Source organism: Danio rerio, chromosome 8 (genome assembly GCF_049306965.1).
Source record: "Danio rerio strain Tuebingen ecotype United States chromosome 8, GRCz12tu, whole genome shotgun sequence".
Classification (NCBI taxonomy): Eukaryota; Metazoa; Chordata; class Actinopteri; order Cypriniformes; family Danionidae; genus Danio; species Danio rerio.
In genome coordinates, this window is record NC_133183.1 from 26,470,362 (window position 1) to 26,492,385 (window position 22,024).

General features: G+C 37.1%; 3 protein-coding genes across 6 annotated transcripts in view; 2 read left to right on the forward strand and 1 right to left on the reverse strand.

Annotated features, from left to right (window-relative positions):
• The window catches only part of LOC137496355 (uncharacterized), a 27,588-nt gene extending 26,955 nt beyond the window's left edge, over positions 1 to 633 (forward strand). For all 3 annotated transcript variants that reach the window (XM_073910384.1, XM_073910387.1, XM_073910388.1), the window contains one exon: positions 120 to 633. The gene's annotated coding sequence lies outside the window, so the exon portion shown is untranslated. The remainder of the gene's footprint in view (positions 1 to 119) is intronic.
• The window catches only part of LOC110438804 (serine/threonine-protein kinase pim-1), a 4,308-nt gene extending 1,782 nt beyond the window's left edge, over positions 1 to 2,526 (reverse strand). The window contains exons 1-2 of the mRNA XM_021478556.3: positions 983 to 2,526; positions 106 to 474 (exon numbers count right to left, since the gene is read on the reverse strand). Of these exons, the coding sequence (XP_021334231.2) occupies positions 106 to 474; positions 983 to 1,160 (547 nt within the window). The 5' untranslated portion in view covers positions 1,161 to 2,526. The remainder of the gene's footprint in view (positions 1 to 105; positions 475 to 982) is intronic.
• Positions 2,527 to 2,738: 212 nt separating this feature from the next.
• Positions 2,739 to 21,975, forward strand: LOC137496318 (zinc finger protein 335-like). Of its 2 annotated transcripts, XM_073910389.1 has the most exons (6): positions 2,739 to 2,822; positions 5,246 to 5,449; positions 6,020 to 6,172; positions 6,248 to 6,409; positions 7,154 to 7,416; positions 21,738 to 21,975. In XM_073910389.1, the coding sequence occupies exons 2-6, from the start codon at positions 5,434 to 5,436 to the stop codon at positions 21,876 to 21,878; spliced, it is 735 nt and encodes a 244-aa protein (XP_073766490.1). In that variant the 5' UTR covers positions 2,739 to 2,822; positions 5,246 to 5,433; the 3' UTR covers positions 21,879 to 21,975. The 2 variants fall into 2 exon arrangements, with proteins under 2 accessions (XP_073766490.1, XP_073766491.1); XM_073910390.1 differs by lacking the exon at positions 5,246 to 5,449.
• Positions 21,976 to 22,024: the final 49 nt, after the last annotated feature.

Genomic DNA, 22,024 nt, shown 5'->3' on the forward strand with positions numbered 1-22,024 from the left:
ATGGAATAAAATCACAGGAGGGCGAATAATTTTGACTTCAACTGTATAATTTTAAAATGTTTGATAAGCCTAAACAAATGTTATGAATTCTAGCAATAAACTTACTATTGTCCAAACAGGTCTCATCATCTGCTGTAAGACTCAGAGCAGAATCATCAGCGGAGTCATCTTGTGAGACCTTCTGGTTCAGTGAAGACTCCGAGTCTTCATCCAGTGCAGAGTCAATGTCAACCTGCACAGAGTCTCCGCTGAACGCTTCAAAGATGCCATCTGTTGAGAACTGCTGGCTCACTGGAGATTCAAAGCTGTTCACTTCAGATTTCACAGTGGAGTCCAAGTCTTCTTCTGCTGGAGCATCAGGAATTGAAGGTTGGAGAACCTCCAGCTCCAGATTGTTCACAGCAGTGTGAAAGAATTTCGAGCTACTGATCGGCTCGTCCTGTAGGTCATGGATCTCCAGTGCAGGGAGCGGATCTAAAGAGGGGAAGGAATATCATTAATATGATTCTGTAACTCTTTTGACTAGATATTTGAAGTTAATTTGCAAAGACATCACTCAATGTATTTTATTATAATCTTGCAGTTTTTCTGTATTGAAGTGATAATTAGCAATAAAAAAGTATGTTTAAACTATATATCTAAAGGCATAAATACAATTAATTATGAATTTCTTCTTTTAAACACAAAAATAGACCTATTCTGAAGAATATTCCTGAAATCAGCAGCCATTAAACTTCACTGTAGGAACTCAAAATACTGGAAGTCAGTATTTGTGTTCAACACAAGAAAGCACCTGAAACAGGTTTTAGGAGTGAATTATGACAGAATATTCACGTTTATGTGAACTGTCCCTTTTAAGAAACTACCTAAAATTCTTAAATGTTTCTAGTCAGTTTTATTTCTTATCTTTAAACAGCTACTCTGACATGTTCGGTGTGTTTTAGCATTGTTTTAGTAATTAAAATTCATAAACCTAATTTACCATCAACAGTAGCTCTTCTGGGGAAACAGGCTTGGAAGAGGGGCGGGTCATCGGTTATCGGATGACGGTGGTTTTCTGTCATGTTGCCGGTGGATGCGAGTGGCTCACGGGGTGGTTCGTGTGCACGCTTGATACCGAACGCTTTCTTTAAACGGGAAATTAACTTTGAAAAGGCCATTTTATCACCGTTGTGTGGAATCGCAGTAAATACTGAACTACTAGTCGTCGAAAGAAGCAATGAGAGTTTCTGCTTGATTCAGTCAGCGTTAATTAGCCACTGATGATGTCAGAGTTACGTGGTTCCATTTGGAACGCGAAAGAACATTTTCAAAACACGCGGGGACTTTTTAAAACACAATAACTCAAACAACTAATGTTGGCTAATTTGCCTTAAAGTGCCCACACATCCACGTTATACACACACACACACACACTTAGGTCAGAATTATTATCCCCCCTTTTTCTTTTCAGTTTAGTCCCATTATTAATCTTAGTCGACACAGCAGATTGAACCACCAACTTTTCCAGTATATGTTTTACACAGCAGATGCTCTTCCTGCTGCAAGCCACCTCTGGGAAACCTTTTAATTTTTTCTCTATTAAATATTTCCAAAATACATTTAAGAGAGCAATACAATTTTCACAGTATGTCTGATATTTTTCTTCTGCAGTTTTATTATTTATTGAGTATAGTATAAATATTACTTATTATTAAGTCTTATTTGTTTTGGCTAGAATAAAAGCAGTTTTTATAAAAAATAAAAAATAAATAAAAACATTTTAACGTCATATTATTAGCCCATTTAAGCTATTTTTTTTCCAATGGTCCACAGAACAAACCATCATTATACAATAACTTGCCTAATTACCATAACCTGCCTAGTTACCCTAACTAACCTAGTTAAGCCTTTAAATGTCATTTTAAGCTGTTTAGAAGTGTCTTGAAAAATGTCCAGTCAAATATTATTTACTGTGATTATGGCAAAGATAAAATAAGTCTTTCACGATGTAATTTCTCATTTTAATAATAGTTTTAAAGGATATCTGTGTGGTATTTAGTGACTCATTATGTTTTTAATTTAAATGAACTAATTTAGTAATGTTTGTATGTAACTGGACTTGAAAAAATTTTTTATCTAAAACTTCTTCTCAATTAACATTAGTGACAACATTAGAAAACCATAGATAAGAGCTGACAGTTACTTACAGCCATTTATTTATTACCATCCTGGGTTTTGCTTTCATTTGCAAATTACTACCAAAATGTAGCACTTAATATTTAGTTAGTTTCTGTCATTTGAAAGTAATTGTTTACAGTATTGCAATATTTCCGTCTCTATTGTAATGTTACACTACTTTTGCATTGAATCTGAGCTCATTTTCGATATCATGGGTATGACCTATTATCTAGACTGTATATCAGTGGTTCCTAACTGTTTAGAGTGGCATACTCCTAACATCCTTCTCCATTCTCTTTTCCGCTCAGACTGCAGTCTCTTCATTTAAGCACACTATTTGCAATTTAAATAAACATTTTCTGTGAATTCTTTACCTTTATGAATTCTTCTTTTTTTACATGAATAATGTTAAAATAAAGTATAAAGAAAAATATACAACTATAGTCAAAATTATGTTTTCCATGCATTAACTGAGCCCGCCAGTAGGTGGCAGTAAAGCCCTGTTTTAAGTGAATAAGACATTTATTCAGTAACAAAGCAACGGTTGCATTTATGAACAGGTCAATGAATCGACTCTCACAATTCATTTCAACCACAGATTCATTCACCAAAATAACCCACTCTAGCCGAAGAAACCACTGGACCGATGTGAATGCTACCAGGTTGGAATAATGATTAATATTCTTGTAGATTGAAGATTTTGTTGACATTAGGTTTTATAGAGTTACAAAAAAGGTAAAAAATTGTTTTAACTGCGAACTGTACTGATTTTGTGTGAACATGCTACATGCTAAGACTGTCATGGCATCCAACAACTGCAACCAGCAGCAGGGCATCCAGCATGACGTTTAGTGTTTACTGTTGAGTAGAAACACGACACACACATTATTTATTATCAACACACACACACACAGACGGAATATCAGAAACTTATCTCAGCTCCAAATTAACATCACAAACTGCCCTGAGAAGTAACAGAGACTTCTTCCAGAATCATTAGTCATTTATAATTTTTTGTAAGTTTTATTTATAGCCTTTGTAAATAGTGAAAGAAATTTATCTTTGTGTTCCTACAATTTTTAGCCTTGTAAAGGTAAAATAAATATGTATAGAGAATACAGTATTTAAGAAGAATAATGGACATGTCTCTGTGGATGCTGCTTTAATGACAGTCTGTATATAACGGTAGGCTGGAGGATTGACGTCATATTGCTATGAAACAGTTCCTAGCTGTAGCTAAAATGCTTATAAAGAAGGTTTTGATCATTTGCAGTTATATCTTTAGCTTCTTCAGTTTTACAGATGTCTTTCTTTAAACATGGCTACAGACAGGAACTTTAAATGCAAACCAAATAAATCAAAGCCTCTTTATCTGAATCTAACACTGATTTTCTTGCAGCTGTCGTGCTATAATATTGTACAATTCTGGTTTTACAAAGCTGTTGTCTGCTGCATATGATCAGTGGTGGAAAGAGTACAGAAAGATCATACTTAAGTAAAAGTACCATTACTTGCCTATAAATGTAGTGCAAGTAGAGTAAAATTATCTGTTGTATTTATTACTTAAAGTATGAGTAAAAAGAAGCCCTTTCTAAAGTACTCCAGAGTAGTAAGTATTACGCTGTAAAAAGCTGATGCATTGGCAACCCTAATTCAATGTCCAGTCAGCGTCTAAAGACATTTTGATGTACAATAATGATGTCAAGTGACGTTGATATTTGGTTGATTTTAGGTTATGTTATAAAAGCATCAAGCCAATATCTTAAACCAACATCACGTTGATGTCAAATACTGACCAAAATCCAACATCTGATAGCTGTCATTGTGGTAACGTCCACACAACCTCAAGCTGTAACATCTTTAGACGTTGATTTTAGGTTGGACATCCGATTTTCATTTCCAAACAAAATGCAGCGTCTCCTTGACATTGGAAGACAACGTCAGTCTGATGTCGTGTTGAGGTCTTGTGCCTGCTGGATGTTTAAGGCCATTTCGGTCATCATACAGTAAACACCCATGATCTTCTCATCAGTGACATGCATCTAAACAGTCTCTGGGTCATTGATTTGATTAAAGATTTTGGACAATTTTAATGCTTGCAAACAGTTTGCTGCAATTATAAATCGCCCAAGTCTTGAGGTAGATCTTTATGTTGCGATTTACTTTCTGTGTGCGATTTAACTGGACAGGAATCACAAGACTGATTTTTCATATTCCCATAGACAAGACAAAATAAAGTAGTGACTAGTTGAAGTAGTGGAGTAAAAGCACCGATACAGCACTGAAAATGTACTCAAGGCAACACACATTTTTAAAACTACTTAGTAAATTACAATTTCTGAAAAAAGCTCCTCAATTACAGCAGTTTAAGTATTTGTAGTGTTACTTTACACCACTGCTTCTCACTACACAAAGTCTGTCTTGAATAAAAAGGAAATCACTTTAAACATTATTAACACATAATATAATAATTTCAAAATCACTTTAGACAGAATTGACACATAATAATAATATCAAAATCACTTTAGACAGTATTAACACAATTATAATATCAACACAAACAGGAAAACAGTTGTTTACTATCATCAAATCCTTCAGTTCCACTCGAGGTCTCCATGATCCATGCCCTGGTTTGGTGGCTCCTGAAAATAGAATTATAAAAAGTCGGTGACCTGATGACCTGAACATTCTTATATTAAGCAATGTGTTCACTTTATTCAGTAGTCAAAATCATTTCACAGGTAAAAACTGATTCAAATAATCAAATTAATAAAGCAACGATAAAAAGGATGATGAGAAAACACTGATCCTTGTTTGAGACTTATTGAAAGACAGAAACAACATGCTAATTCATGCTAGAATCATGCTAACAACATGCTAATTCATGCTAGAAACATACTAGTAACATTATTAGAATCTTGCTAACAACTCATGCTGGACTGTCTTTAAATGGTTACATTGTTGACTGCAAGGATCTTCAACATTCTTTTTGTCATCTTGACACTTTTTCAAACTAAATAATCTACTTCTAACAGGCTTTTTCAAGCCACTATAAAGTTTGTCTTCAACCTTTATCATGTCTTAGGGAGGAAACCTATGCCTACAATAAGGGGAACATACTAACTCCACACAGAAATGTAAACTGGCCCAGCCGGAACTCGAACCAGCCAACCTCTTGCTGTGAGGCGACAGTGCTAACCACTGAGCTACCGTGCCACCTGGAGATCATATCTTCTTCAATGGTACAAAGTTGGAGTGTAATGCTGCACAAGAATGATGCTTTGGTTGGGTATGGCTACTTTGGCTTTCAGTTTTGTGTTACAATTTGATTTGATTCTGATTCACAAGTTCTAATTTGTATTCTTGATTGAATTCTTCAGTGTGTTAAATGAAAATATATAAAGCTAGAAGTTAAAATGTAAGTTCCACACACGCTGTTGTTGAAAGAACACTGTATTTGTTCAGTGGTACAGTGGTGTTCAGTGGTATTGCTGCTTATTAAACTGAAATACACATTCATAAAATGTTTGACATTTTTTTTATTAATATCAGCTCCATTGTTTTCCCCGTTTTAAAGCACACAGTTCTTCTTGAGTCTATATCTAGGGCTTGCGAAAATACTTTTGGGCACTTTGTAGAGGCTTTTTAGATCCAAATTCGTCTGTTGTAGTGACGTCCAATCAGTTCCCAATAGATTAAAACAAATTCCGCCTTATGTTTATTTTTCAGAAGCCATCTCACTTACGAATACACCAAATCAGCACTAAATAGTTACAAATTCTAAATAAAAGGCACAACTGGTTTATGCTAACTTTAAATTTCCATCAGCATTGATGCCTACAGGCTTTTTTTTTTTTAGGTTCTCGTTCTGGAGGTGCTGTCTCGCATGCTGACGGTCAAGGCCAAAAAAAATCTGAAAGCAAGGCTGGAGCAGTGGTTGAGGTCAAGAAGGAGGAGCAGCCTGAAGAGGAAGAAGATGACGTTGTTGATGCAGGCGCTCTTGATGATCAAGGTCAGTGGAGTGCAGATTGCATTCAATATATTTCATCATTTCCTATATTTGAATGTATTTTAATTGTACACACAGGTGACAGTGATTATAAACCAGCTGATGAGGAGTCCAGGTCCAGACTGGCTGTCAGGCACTTCACTCCTCCTCCCTCCTGCTCTTCATCATCTAACGCATCTACCTCACGGAAACATCCTCGCAGGATAGTGGGACCTCATCGCAAATTTCTTCCAGATTCAGGTTAGGGTTAATCTAGCTTTTTGGGTCACAGAGGTATAATAAGTGAAGTTTCACAAACTAATTTCAAGAGGAGTGTGATATGATTGACAGCTGGTCCCTATCAGTAATCATTATCTTGCTAATCGGATTATTCAAAATTTAACATAAATATCCAGCCTAACTTTTCTCCCTATCTTCGCTTTGGAAGACCTCCCCCCATCCATTCAATCCCTTCTCCCACTTCCACAACTCTAAGATCGGGCTACACGGTGGCTCAGTGGCTGACACTGCTACCTGACAGCATGGTTCAAGTCCTGGCTGGGCCAGTCGGCATTTCTGTGCGGAGTTTACATGTTCTCCCTGTGTTTGCGTGGGTTTCCTCCAGGTACTCCGGTTTCCTCCCACAGTCAAAGACATGTTACGCAATTGAATTAAATAATAGTAACAGTCAAAGGCACTTAATACCAAGCTTCTCTAATTAAGTATGCACTGGTGTCGTTGGCGGTCAATTCCTTCAGAGCTGTCTTTATTAATCAAGGAATAGGCCAAATGAATCGGGGGGAGCTCTCGAGAACTACCTGATCTCATATCCCTCTAAATGGTCATTGACCAGACGGCAGCCCCGGGCTCATCTATCTCTGAGCTCTGGGTTCTCTTTCGGGACAGCATGCCAAACCTACTAACATGGTCAAGCATTATTTAAGTGTGAAAATGTTTAAATAGCAACTTTGATATGAGTGGGATAACCCTAAATTTTATAAACAGAGTCACCAGCAGCACCATCTGAAACCAACAATACAGAGGATCCTCGAGCTCCTGAAGAAGCAAGTTCCTTTGGATTGGAGAACAGATCTTTTTCGTTTTCCAATGGGACAGTAGTGGAAAAAGGAGTCAGCCAGTCAGATTCTGAGAACAGAGATACTTCATTAAACACCAGCCTCGATGATCTTGAGTTCCTGCCCAAAAAAATGAGGACGACCTTCCAAACGCTTCCTTCAAAAGAAGTACAAAAAATACATGAATCGCAAGTAAGTATTGTTTTACTACTTGTTATGACTTCTTGATGTTAATCTAGAGACTGAAGTATGTAACATTTATATTGTACCATAGACCATTCTGTGTAATGCGGGAGAAAATGAAAACCATGCATCATCCAAAATACTGCCAAAAAATAATAATTTATTATACAAAATCAAAGTTAAACAGAAATTAGTAATAATAAAGAAGAAGAATATAGATAACAACAAATACTACAAAAGGTTAATTATACACAGTTTATATGAACAAGAATAATCCAAAAACAATAAACCCTGCAGGGGAAGAGGACAAAAGTGTCGGTGAAAGAAAAGAAAATAACAAAAACAAACTAACTCCGCTTAACCTTTTTACCTAACTGAAAACAAAATAATCGAAAAACCAGTCTTCAGCGTGTGCCTGGCCTAACTTACCTACTCTAACCCAACCAAACAGAAAAATACAAAGACAGCGCTCACTCCTAAACCTGGGCTATTTCTCAATTTCAAGTACGCAAAAATTGCACTTGCGTCCTTGGAAGTTCAGACTTGCCAAGTTCAGACTTGAAAGAACGAACTCCTGAGGACGCAAGGACACAAGTCGGGTACTTCTTCAAATGGAACTGCAGTGTACTTTATAACGTCTCTTACCTCACTCACCATGGATTCATCAGTTTCACTGTACATTAACAATAAAATGATTTAACTATATCAAGCACGACCCTTTAATTAATATTATATTAACATTATAAATCTACATTATGTATACATATATTCATATAAATGTGAAGTAAAATGAGTTATTATATACAGACACGTTTCTTTGATTATCAGATTTAATAAACGGCAATGGTAATTATACAAGTGTATACACAATAACAAATAAAGATAATGTCAAACAATTAGCCTAACAAAGATAAACAACATACAACATGGTAACCTAAATAAAAACAATTATAAAAGGTAACAAAATAATACTGCCAAAATAATACACCTGAGAACAAATGATAGATTTAAAGACCAAAAAATGTCCGCTAGATATTCACAAGATGAATTAAAAATCATGTTTTAACTACAATGGAGTGATGAGATCCAGCGGTACATCCGAGATGGACTGGCCGAAGTAAAGCTGTTCTCGGTGGGGGAGGTGATGAAGGAGCTCCCGCTGGCAGGCTGGGAGTTGGAGTTCGCATAACCTGAGGCACATCGTCAAAAACGCTCTATCTTTGTGAATAAACTGACGATTCGAGTTTAAACAACTACATTCTGCCTGAAAAAACTTTTAACGCTTTATTTTGTGACACAGTAAAGGAGTATTTTTAAAACCGTGTGGGTTTTCCCCTCTGCCATTAGCGTTTGCTGGTTTAGCTGCAATGCATTCTCTGAGCTTCCCAAGTTGCACAAGTCACCTCTCGAAGCATCTTTGGTGAAAAACGCAGAGCAAGTACACATCCGGGAATTTTATCTGTATTTGGCAAGATGTGAGCTTTGAATTGGAACAGTACTTTGGTGACGGTTGATGACGTTTCACAAGGACACAAGAACGCAAGTATAGACAAGAACGCATATTGAGAAACAGCCCAGGTTCGCTAGGTGTTGTAAGAATGTTAGTCGCGTGACATTTCCTCTCCAAATCCTTTGGGGCAACTGCAAAGTTTATCAACAAACGATCACAGATGAAGAATAAAAATAATGGAAGTAGGCAAGATGGCAATGTCATCTTTGTCAACTCATACCAAAAACAAAAGAAATAACAAGAGGCAGATTAAAACAAACAACAAGGCAGGAACGCAAATGCCTCTGTACGGCGTCTCAATTGTCATCCTTTTAAAAACCTGGCGACCACTCAGATTGGCTGCAGAACCCGCCACATCACCCAAGATAATGAGGATTGACCGATACTACAGCCAATAGCAATCAAAAAGGGGTTGAACCTGTGAAATAGAGAGGATCGAGACAGAGGCTGTTTCTTAATTCCAAGAACGCAGAGAACAAACTTGCGTTCTTGTGGAGACCGGTCTTGCCAGGTGTCCTCAGAAGAACAAACTTGGGAGACAGTGAGAACAGACAACACGTCCTGTGAGAAATGAGATGCTGCATTCTTCCTGATGGCCACATGACCACATGAAATTTTTTTAAAACATTACAGCACTCATACAACGATTTATTGTTTTTCCCTTTTTCAAAATCTGTACTATGCATAAAAACATTATAAATACACGTTGCACAATATAAATGAAACTGATTTTAATATGAATTTCAGCAAACAAACACCCTTAATTTGTTTATTCCTTTATTAAGATGTCCATCCTAATGTTTATATTCACCGTTTCATTTAAGGGAAACTCCTGAGGTAAATAAGTGATATCTATGAACTTTAATAATAAATCTGTATACAATGCTGCGCTTCCCACCTCCAGTCGCAATGACTTCTGGGACTTCCAGAGTGAGATCGGTGCTCAAGTCTGCATCGGTGTGTCCTCGATATCAAGAACACATCTGGGAAGTTTCACGCGTCCTCTGTTCTTGCAGTCTTGAGTATTGGAACTGAACTTTGGCAGCTGATGATGACGTTACACAAAAACACGAGGACGCAAGACCACTGAAGAATGCATATTGAGAAACAGCCAGAGAGATTTTGAGATTTTAAAAGTATTTTATTATAAAAAAAAATCCAACAATCAGTACAATTTCAAGTAACACCAAACAAAATGAAGCAAAAACATTTATCTTAAACCAAGTGCAAAAATGAGTTCATCATCAATGACCTCACACAAGATCCCTTTAACCCTTTTACTAAAGCAAGCTAAAAGACAGAAGATCAATCATAGCTTTAACGGACCCAGTCATCGACTTTCGCTTTACGATTTAAAGGGCTAGCATTGCACCAGACCCCCGTAGGTGGTTTCGTTTGAAAGTGTAGAATCTATATTTTATGCACATATGCATAATTTTGTTTTTATTCTACTGTACAAAAGTTATTTACACTTAAATACACAGTATTTTGGATACCTTAGCTGGGTGTTTTACATTGGTTCGTTTTCATATTTTTATTCATATGACACATGTACAAGTTACATCTCAAATGAAAGCTCTTGCCAGTGCTCATACGGTTTTAGCATTCTTTTTACTGAATTATATTCACATATCAAACAGTTGCCGAATGAATCGCTGTGTTTCCATGGTGCAGAAATGAAAACAATACATTTATGATCACTAAGCAGCCCCAGATAGCACAGACAGCTGTCATCTCTTACCTTATGCTGTGTGCTTCAGGGCCATTTCTCCTCTGTTTTTAAGGTGATGTGCATAAGTAATCCTTTTATATGTCTGACGTGGTCCAAACACAGTGAATTATGTTTGATCAAACAAAAGAATAGTGAAACATGAAAACAATGATCGGTCACTGTGGCTTGTACAGCACCTCTCATCAGTTGGAATACAATAACTTTTGCATAGATTACGGTAGAGACATTATATATATACACACACATACACACATATACAGTTGAGTTCAGAATTAATAGTCCCATTTAGAATTTTTTTTCCTTTTTTATATATATTTTCCAAATGATGTTTAACAGAGCAAGGAAGTTTTCACAGTATGTCTGATAATAGTTTTTCTTCTCGAGAAAGTCTTATTTCTTTTATTTCAGCTAGAATAAAATTTTTTTAATTTTTTAAAGATCATTTTAAGTGTCTTGAAAAATATCTAGTCAAATATTATTGACTGTCATCATGGCAAAGATGAAAAAAATCAGTTATTAGAAATGAGTTATTAAAACTATTATGTTTAGAAATGTGTTGAAAAAAAATCTTCTCTCTGTTAAACAGAAATTGGGGAAAAAAAAACAGGGGGACTAATAATTCTGACTTCAACTGTGTGTATATGTATATATTCGTAAAATTCACACCTGATTACGGTGTTCTTGTTTCTTCTTTTTAGGAGCCGAAAGATAGATGTGGTAAGATTCAAGATGCAGAAATAATATTAAAAAAATTATTTTATTGACATTATATTTTACTAACTCTGACCAGTCTCATGAGGGCAGTTTTTTATGTGACAACAGTCTTGTGTCCACCTTTCACAGGTTTCCAAAGTGCCTGAGTTTCCATGTTCTATGGAGCGATTGCTCCATGTTTTAAATTTCTGTCCAGGGATGTCATGTTTTGATCCTCGACTAGTCTCACGTAGTCAAGTGATGCGATTTCGCAGGTCAGAGTTCACCAAGTTTGAACTGTGCACCACAGCGAACTGAGAAACTTAACACATGACCCTGCGTTTTCGGTCTGACGCATTCGCGTGTGTATAAATGGAAGTCTATGGGGAGAAAAGTCAAGTGTGAGTTCTGCGATTACACCTGTAATAACAAGAAGCACCTGCTCAATCATCAGCTGTCCCACACCAACAAAGAAGTGAAGAGTGCAAGCATTCAATGAACAAAGAAGACTTCCTGGTGTCCCACATCACCATTAAACACACTGGTTAGTGTTGTAATTATCAGGAATGTTTATACTTCATGAAGGGCTGGGCGATTAATAGCAGACAATTTTCATGCACATTTTGTCAGTAAAGCCGGTTCTAGTAAACATCCAGCACATGTGTTCAGATGCAGTAGCGTTTACTACACACTACACAGAGTCATTGTACACTGATAAGCTATGCAAAACTCAAATGACAGAGATAATCATTCTGTGATAATGACAGCTGTTTGTGCCACTTCAGCTCATTAGCAGAGACTGAAAGACCTGTAATGGATGTGACAAAGGAGACGTCCAAAACATGCAGTGTTAGTGGTCCTCCAGGAACATGGTTGAGCAACACTGATTTAAAGGTATGTAAACAACCTATTCAAGGTCCTAACCTATTTCATGTTGTACATGTTTAATTTCTGTAGCTTCAGAGAATCCAATAAAGTCCAGATATTGATAAATAATGTTATAGCAGCCGGTTTAACGTTAATATATGATTGAATTGCTTTTTAACAGCAACAAAGTGCTACAGTTATGAAATAGTTTGACAACAGCTTGGAAATGTTCATGTGCCAGTGACATCACCACACAGAATGTTGTTACTCCAGTCTCACTTCATAACAGTCGATTGTTTAAAATAAATCTTTCTGGAAGAGTATTTCATAGTCTTGTGTTTATTAGACATAATAAACCAATGAAAATAGTACAATATTCTTTTTATTCAACAAGGGTTAGTGGTATTTCCTGGGTTTCTTCATGGGCATTTCATCATGGGGCTTCTGTGAGAGCGCCCTCTGGCTTTTGGCAGAGATTTACTAAAGATCAGACCATGCCTCCCTGACATGATATGCATGAGAATGTATGATTTGCTCAATCGAGTTTGCAATTTTTCATTACAACTTCTCTCAGGGATTTTTCCAAACTCACTTAAAACTGCAGTTGTTAAACAACTCTTGAAGAAGAGCAACCTGGATAACACCTTATTGGGCAATTACAGGCCAATCTTAAATCTCCCTTTCATTGGCAAAATCATTGAAAAAGTTGTTTTTAACCAGGTTAACAAGTTCTTTAGCTTCAAGAGGTGTTTAGACAATTTTCAGTCTGGTTTCAGAGCACATCACTGTACGGAGAGCGCTCTTATAAAGCTAATCAATGATATACGCCTAAATACAGATTCAGGCAATAGATCACAGCATACTTCTGGATTGGCTGGAAAACTGGTTTGGGCTGTCTGGCACGGTCCTCAAATGGTTTAGATCTTACCTTGAAGATAGAGGTTACCATGTCAGTATAGGTGACCATAGGTCGAAGTGGACACCCATGACATGTGGAGTCCCACAAGGCTCGATTCTGGCACCTCTCCTGTTCAGCCTTTACATGCTCCCTCTGAGCCAAATAATGAAAAAAAAATAAAAAATCTACCACAGCTATGCTGATGACACTCAGATCTACCTAGCCTTACTGCCTAATGACTACAGCCCCATTGACACCCTCTACCAGTGCATTGATGAAATTAATAGTTGGATGTGCCAAAATTTACTTCAGTTAAACAAAGAGAAAACTGAAGTCATTGCATTTGGGAATAGAGATGAGTTTCTCAAGGTGAATGTGTACCTTGGCACTAAAGGTCAAACAACAAAAAAATAAGGTCAAGAATATTGGTGTGACTCTGGAGTCAGATCTGAGTTTCAATAGTCATGTCAAAGCAGTCAGTAAATCAGTATACTATCATCTCAAAAACATTGCAAGAGTCAGATGCTTTGTTTCCAGTGAAGACTTAGAGAAACTTGTTCATGCTTTTATCAGCAGCAGGGTGGATTACCGTAATGGACTCCTCATTGGTCTTCCTAAAAAGACAGTCGGACAGTTACAGCTCATCCAGAACGCTGCGGCCAGGATTCTGACCAGAACCAGAAAATCGGAGCACATCACACCTGTCCTCAGGTGTTTACACCGGCTCCCAGTTACATTCAGAATAGACTTTAAATGGCCTAGGACCTCAATACATTACAAATATGCTCACTGAATACAAACCTAACAGATCACTCAGATCTTTAGGATCATATAAACTAGAAATTCCAAGAGTTCAGTCAAAGCGGGGTGAATCAGCTTTCAGCCACTATGCCTCTCGCTGCTGGAATCAGCTTCCAGAAATGATCAGATGTGCTCCAACAGTAGGCACATTCAAATCAAGACTGAAAACACATCTGTTCTGCTGTGCCTTTACTGAATGAGCACTGAGCTACGTCCAACAAATCGCACTTTTATGTTTTTCTCTTCTTTTTCATTCTTTTATATCACATTTTGCCTGTTTTTATGTTTTTTAAAATCATTTTTATTATTTGTCTTCATTTTTCTTATACTTGTTTCTTTTATTCTTGTTTATGTAAAGCACTTTAATTTGCCACTGTGTATGAAATGTGCTATATAAATAAACTTGCCTTGCCTTACAATTAATGAAACAGGGCTGTTCAGTATTTGATTCTGATCAACATTTTGAGGTCTGCAATTTATTTTCATGGAAGCAAACAGCTAAAGTAGCTCCAGGCAGGCATTATACTGAATGGTTTCAATTGTTTCATAGACCACAAATGGCAAAAATCAAATCACAGTAAAACTATAGGCTTTTTCTGATCTAGCTAAGAATCTGGTCCCACACACAGCAGTAGTTTAAATAAAACAATGTCTCTAGGTGTGCTAACTGTAGTACAAGTGGGATAAATGACTCTGATCTATTAAAGTTGCAGTATTTTTCTAACAATTTAATGCCTGTCATCAATTATTCCTCAGTTAAATTGGTGGAATGTTTTCTGATCATGTCTGTTCATCTTTACCCAGAAACGCCCTTCTCCTGTAAAATGTGCCACTTCACGATGTGACACAGGAAGAACCTGCGGCTACATGTGCAGTGTCGCCACCCTGAGACTTTTAAAGAGTGGAGTGGAACACATCCAGATGAGCCGATCCGGCGACAGCAGACACCTGTTTTCACCCTGGAGCAGATTGAGGAGCTGAGGTTACAGCATGAAAACCATGAATTTCAAGGGACCTTTGTGAGTACATGGATGTGCATCTAGTATGTAACGGGCAGAAAAATTCTAGTATATTTTCCCGAAAGTCTAAACTAATGTATGAATGTTTTGCTTACTTGATGTGAAATGCATTATGTAAATCACTTTTAAATGTATGTCACTATTTTGTTTTTAGATAAAAAAGGGAAAAAAATGCTACTTATTTTCAGGAAGATACAGTATATATTATGCTTATTATATATTAGTATATATAAGTCTGATATGCTGAATGCACAGTTACCTGTAGGTCAGTTTTGGTCACAGTTCTAAATGTTTTTGCCACCCTCAAACATTAGTAGTAACTATAGTAACTCAATGAGAGTTGCTGGAGCTTTTTAGCTGAGACACATTTCTCTTCTTACCATGAGAACATCATCATGTGCTTCACCAGGGAGTTGTTGGGGTCAACCACCTTAACAGAATTCTCAAATATTTGTAGAGAGAAAGCTGACATGTTATTATCTGTTATTAGATTTGCCATCTCATATACACACAAAAGAGTTTAGTCAAATATCAAACTGCAAAGACAAAAATATAACCTGGCAAATGAGGCGACGCAGTGGCGCAGTAGGTAGTGCTGTCGCCTCACAGCAAGAAGGTCGCTGGTTCGAGCCTCGGCTGGGTCAGTTGGCGTTTCTGTGTGGAGTTTGCATGTTCTCCCTGCGTTTGCATGGGTTTCTTACGGGTGCTCCGGTTTCCCCCACAGTCCAAAGACATGCGGTACAGGTAAATTGGGTAGGCTAAATTGTCCATTGTGTATGTGTGTGTGTAAATGAGTGTGTATGGGTTTCCCAGTGATGGGTTGTGGCTGGAAGGGCATCTGCTGCGTAAAACATATGCTGGATAAGTTGGCGGTTGATTCCGCTGTGGCAACCTTTTTTAATAAAGGGACAAAGCCAAAAAGAAAATGAATGAATGAATGAATAAATAACCTGGCAAATGACCATGTAATTAGTGATATAAACAATGACTTGCCATGTATTAAAGGATTTTAAATGCACTTTATGGAGCCAAAGAACCACTAATCATTGCATCCAAAATCATTTAATAAACAGCAAACCATCGATTATTTGATATTGATTTGTTTTTAAACCTAAAGGTAACAGTGGACCCTCTTACTCTCTAAACCATGGAGTCCACAGGGAACACATCTGTATCCCAAGATGCACTGAGCAACACTACCATCATTTACGAGCAAGGTCAGTAGAAAAGTTATCAGTAGATCAGTGATTATATCTAAAATATGTGTGTATTTTTAAAAATTCATCTACACATATTACACCATTCACATTGTGATAATAATATTCAGATTGCTCATTTAAATAAATGTTTACCTTCTCTAATAGCCCAGAACTCAGACCTCTCACCTTAAAATGCTTTAGATCTGCTGCTGTACACGAAAAACGACAGAGAACTACAGGTATTGTGTGGCACATTGGTATTTTGTATTGGAATAAGTCATAATTCTATTGAAATATAAACTGCAGGGTTCCCATTCTTCTTGAAAGTACTTGAATTTCAGACATATGAATACAAAGCCTGGAATGTACTTGCAAACAAACATAGGTCCTTAAAAGGTCCTATAGGTCCTCAGCCATCAGACTTCTAAACAGATAACCAACGCACATAACAGTCTCTTTTTCTGCTCAGTACAACACTACATACTCCATCCCATTTTGCACTTTATTTTATGCATTTTGCATTTTATTCTTTATTCTTTTTTTGCACATAATCCAATTGCGCTAGGCACTTTTTGCATAATAAGCACAATAAAAAACAAAACAAAAAACACTGTACACTGTTTACATCTTTTTCATTACTCAAATCAGGTTTACATATTGTTTACTTTCATAGATATTTATATACTTATATTTTACATTTAATCTTTGGTCACTTCTGTGTATATATGTGTATTTATGTGTATGTTGTGTATGATGTGTATGTTGTGTGTATGACTTCACTGTGGACGGCAAAGTAAGAATCTCATTGTACAGGGAGACGTGTTACCTTACTGTGCACATGACAATAAACAGTTGAATTAAATTGAATTGAATTGAAAAGTGCATGAATTTTAAGTATCAATAGTAGATAGACGATGCCATCATCCATTGCCAATGGCCGATAGACATCACAATGCTGAGCCGACATCACAATCTTCTACCTTGCCTTGTCGCAGCAGCAACCCGCTTGCGAAAAATACACACGCCCTGTTTACACTAATACGTCTTAGTTTAAAATGGCATTTCAGAACAAAACAATCCACGTTCACACTGGCATTTCACCTAGCATTTCTGAAAAGATCTCTATCCACACTACACCACTGAAAACGCACATCATGTGACCACACACACACACTCTGTCATGCACTCTAGCATACTCGCACATCTAAGCTCCAGGCAGTCAGCAAGTGCTTTGAGCACAAAACCCCAGGGAGCAGTGCACGTCGGACAGTTTATCAAGGATGTACCGCTGGATCACGTCTCACTATAGTTATTAAATTATAGTTATTATTAGTAATCTTTAATCAAACTTGTCTCTAACTAAGGACTCTTCAGTCTTGTATCTATCAATCAATCTGTCACTTTCAGGTTTGTCGATGCCATTATAACGACACAGATCACTCTGCCTATTCATGCCAGAGTCCTGCGGAAAAAGTTATTGACAGGTGGTATTTTGTGTGCAACTTATCTTTATTTATATATGATTTGGTTATGGGTAAAACAAAGACCATGCGGGTCAGGTAGTTGAAACGGTAGGCTACACATTATTAATTTGTTATGAATTAATTCATTATTCATAAATAATTAATTCACCACTGGTGACGATGCCATCATCCATTGCGATGTTTCACAATAGACATTGTACTTTGCCAAATGGTTGACATCGCCCAACCCTAATTTAAAGTCGATGGTGTTATTTTAACAATTACTGCTTTCAAAAAACTGAGTGGAAAGAAAATAAGAAATTCATCTTTTACAAATGACAAATAATGAAATTTATTTATACTTCAGGTACCACATTTGAATATTACCAGTACTGAATTCTACTAGGTGTATTAAAGTTTTTTAAAGTTGTTTAAAACAGTCAACATGTTTTAAAATGACACATTCAAAACATCATAATTATAACATTTTAATGAACATTAAGTGTTAGTGAAATGTTAAGTACAGGAAGGATTTTCGTGGCACTATGTATGCTGGGGTCTGAATTGCAAAGATGCCCGACTTAAAATAATGAATGATTTAAAAGTCCTTGAATTTGGTGTCCATCAAAGAGTGGGACACTAATGACATCTGACATTAGGCCATACGTAAATTCACTTCAGTGCATCTTCAATTCTATACTTCTATTACAATGTAGATTGTGTCAAAGCAGCTTAACATAGAAGTTCTAGTAAATTGAAACTGTGTCAGTCCAGTTTTCAGAGTTTTAGTTCAGTTCAGTGTGGTTTAATTTTCACTGCTGAAAGTCCAAACAGTAAAGAGCAAATCCATCAAAGTGCAGCTCCACAAATCCTGAACCATGCAAGCCAGTGGCGACAGTGAAAAGGAACAGTGAAAAGGAACAAACTTCAACAATTGACGAAAGTAAAAGAAAAAACCTTAAGAAACCAGGCCCAGTTGAAATTTTCGTGCTGAGCTGCAGTCTAGGCGCCGGAGACTGGAGAACACGTTCATTGTGAAGAAGCTGCAGGAAGGAAAGTCAAACAAACTAACATAAGTGCAGATGCTGTTCAAATTATAATGTCTTTTGGGAAGTGTTCCCGGCTCCAGTTGTCCTAAATAATGCAGAGTAAAAATCCTTTAGAGGATTTGGATTTCAAAAGCATTTGTGTTTGATGTGTATGCTAATGCACAGAGATGTGTCTTTAATCTAGTTTTAAGCTGACAGAAAGATCTACCGCCTACAGTTGACTTTGATATTCTGGGAATAATCAAGTGTCCAGAATTAATTGAGCATATTGGCTGTGAGGGGCTATAATACACCAGGAGCTGCCCCAAATACTGGCGAGCTAAGCTGTTCAGGGCTTTGTAGGTGGTCAATAAAATTTGTAAAAAAAGTAAGATTCACAAATGATTATTTTTCCATTTTTCCATTACAAATGTGTGTAAAACTGCGATATTGTGTTGATTAAATATTATTGTGAAGTGTTATGAGACTTTCATTTTCTCACAATAAATAATGCCAACAATCACACAGTGACACAAAGGTGCTTTTATCTGGAAGGTTATAGTGTGTGTGATTTCACAGAGGGCTTGTGGATTCAGAATATCAAGATGAACACAAAAACTAAAAAAGTTGTGCAAATGCATCTTGTAAAATCTATTTTTCCATTAATAAGAGATCCATATCTTTAAAAAGTGGATTTTGTTTACACCATGTGACCTGTAGATGCAACAATAAAATAAAAAAAATGCATTTAATGTACATTTTATTTGCTAAATATGTTATAGTATTTTGCACAATTTGAAAGGTTATGATATTTCCTAATCACCAATGTGAGGTATTTATGTCATAAATGTGTGTGTTTGTTTGTCTGTGTGTGTTTGACAGCAGTTTAGAGGAGCCCTCAGCAGAGCCTCAGGTGATGGAAGTGAGTACTGAGCCCTTGTCCATCTCTACACCTCTCAAAGAAAATAAAGAGAAGTTTTACGTTAGCTCAGGCTTGACAGACGGAAACCTGCAGCAGGTGGAGGTGAGACTGTGTTTTGTAAGAATTCAGATAGAATAACCAATAGTCCTAATGGAAAGTTAAATTGATTAAATCCTCTGTCTGCAGCTCAGCAGTGAAGCTCCAGCATCTCCTCCGCTGTCTCCATCACCCCATTCTCAACAGCTGAACACCAAGCGCTTCTCATGTCGCATCTGCATGGAGGCTTTCCATGGCCGATCGGACATGGAGAACCACAAGAGGGCGCACATCGACCCCAAAACATTCAAATGCCCCGACTGTGATTTTGCAGCACCTTCTTAGCCAGAAGTCAAGGTGTGTTGGGTTGAGCTTTTCATTTTTTATGCTGCTTTTTTCAGATACTGCTTTTCTTGTAATGTGTAATGTGGCTGTTTGTAAAGGATTTGCGAAGTTTTAAAGAACATAATGCATCATAAATATACACTCACCGGCCACTTTATTATGTACACCTGTCCAACTGCTCATTAACATTAAATTTCAGTTCAGACAATCACATGGCAGCAACTCAATGTTTTTAGGCACGAAGACATGGTCAAGACAATCTGCTGCAGTTCAAACCGAGCATTAGAATCGGATAGAAAGGAAACTTCTGATCAAATGGGATTTTCATGCATAACCATCTGTAAGTTAACAAAGAATGGTCAGAAAAAGAGAAAATCTCAAGTGAGCGGCAGTTATTTGGGCACAAATGCCTTGTTGATGCCAGAGGTCAGAGGAGAATGGCCAGACTGGTTCCAGCTGATAGAATGGCAAAAGTAAGTCAAATAACTACTCGTTACAACCGAGGTATGCAGAAGAGCATCTCTAAATGCACAACACGTCAAACCTTGAGCACATGGGCTACAGCAGCAGCAGAAGACCACACGGGGTGTCACTCCTGTCAGCTAAACACAGGAAACTGAGGCTACAATTCATAGAGGCTCATCAAAGTTGGACAATACAAGACAGGAAAAAATTGCCTCGTCTGATAAGTCTCAATTTCTGCTGCAACATTTTAAAGGTAGGGTCAGAATTTGGCGTCAACAACATGAAAACATGGATCCATCCTGCCTTGTATCACTGGTTCAGGCTGTAGGTGGTGGTTTTGGTTTAATGCTGTGGGGGATATTTTCCTGGCACACTTTGGGTTCATTAGTATCAATTGAGCATTGTGTCGATGCCACAGCCAACCTGAGTATTGTTGCTGACCATGTCCATCCCCTTATGAACACAGTGTACTTATTTTCTGATGGCTACTTCCAGCAGGATAAAGCACCATGTCATAAAGCGTGGATCATCTCAGACTGGTTTCTTGAACATGACAATGAGTTCACTGTACTTAAATGGCCTCTACAGTCACCAGCTCTCAATCCAATAGAGCACATTTGGGATGTTGTGGAACAGGAGATTCACATCATGGATTGGCAGCCAATAAATCTGCCGCAACTGCGTGATGCTGTCATATCAATATGAACCCAAATCTCTAAGGAATATTTTCAGTCCCTTGTTGAATCTATGCCATAAAGGATTAGGGCAGTTTTAAATGCATTCTGAGTCCAACCTGGTACTAGTAAGGTTTACCTAATAAAGTGGCCGGTGAGCACTTAAAGTAAAAACAATTCTGCCAAAAAAAATTACTCATTATTTACTTAAGTAGTTCATCCATTTTAGTTTCTTTCTTCTTTTAAACCCTAAACATTATATTTTAAAGGCTACTGGAAACCTGTAACCATTTACTTTTACAGTATTTGTTTTTCCTACTATGGAGGTCAATGTTTACAGGTTTCCTGCTTTCTTCAAAATGTGGTAAACTATCCCTATAAGGAGCTTTCAAAGATGATTTTCAGATTTCAGAAAATAATACCCTCTCTGAATGTAGCTATTAAAGAGACAGGATCCTTAAATTATTTGTTTCAGACACTGAGAAAAGATTCAGAATCTGTTTCAAATGGGTGTAAAGCATTTGACTTCCAAAACAAAATGAAGGCACTTCAATATAACATTGTGTTTAAAAAAGCGCACAGACTGACAAAACGTAAGTGTAGGGGAAGTAGCTTTGGATTAAAGTCTTTGCCTGTGTGTAATTATTATAAACGTGTACATATATATTTTTATCCTAGACTCACATGGCCTTGCATGCATATTTGAGGCCTCATAAATGCACCAGCTGCAGTTTTGCCTCTAAAAACACGAAAGACCTGCGACGCCACATGATGACACAAACCAACAAGAAGCCTTACTCCTGCCAGGTGTGCGCCTAAAGGTGAGCAATCATTCAAATAAATTAGCAAATCTTAGAATTTGTACTGTTTACATTATTAATACAGATACAACCATAAATGCTTTCCCAACTTAAAGGTGCAGTAGGTGTCTGTCTTCAGAAGCAGTTGTTGTTGTGCTGGTTGAA

Excerpts from the sequence above, each read along its gene's own strand:
- LOC137496318 (XM_073910389.1), top strand. Across the intron at positions 6,410-7,153 it reads CAAATTTCTTCCAGATTCAG|AGTCACCAGCAGCACCATCT; the intron begins GTTAGGGTTAAT and ends TTTTATAAACAG. Across the intron at positions 7,417-21,737 it reads AAAAAATACATGAATCGCAA|ACTCACATGGCCTTGCATGC; the intron begins GTAAGTATTGTT and ends TTTTTATCCTAG.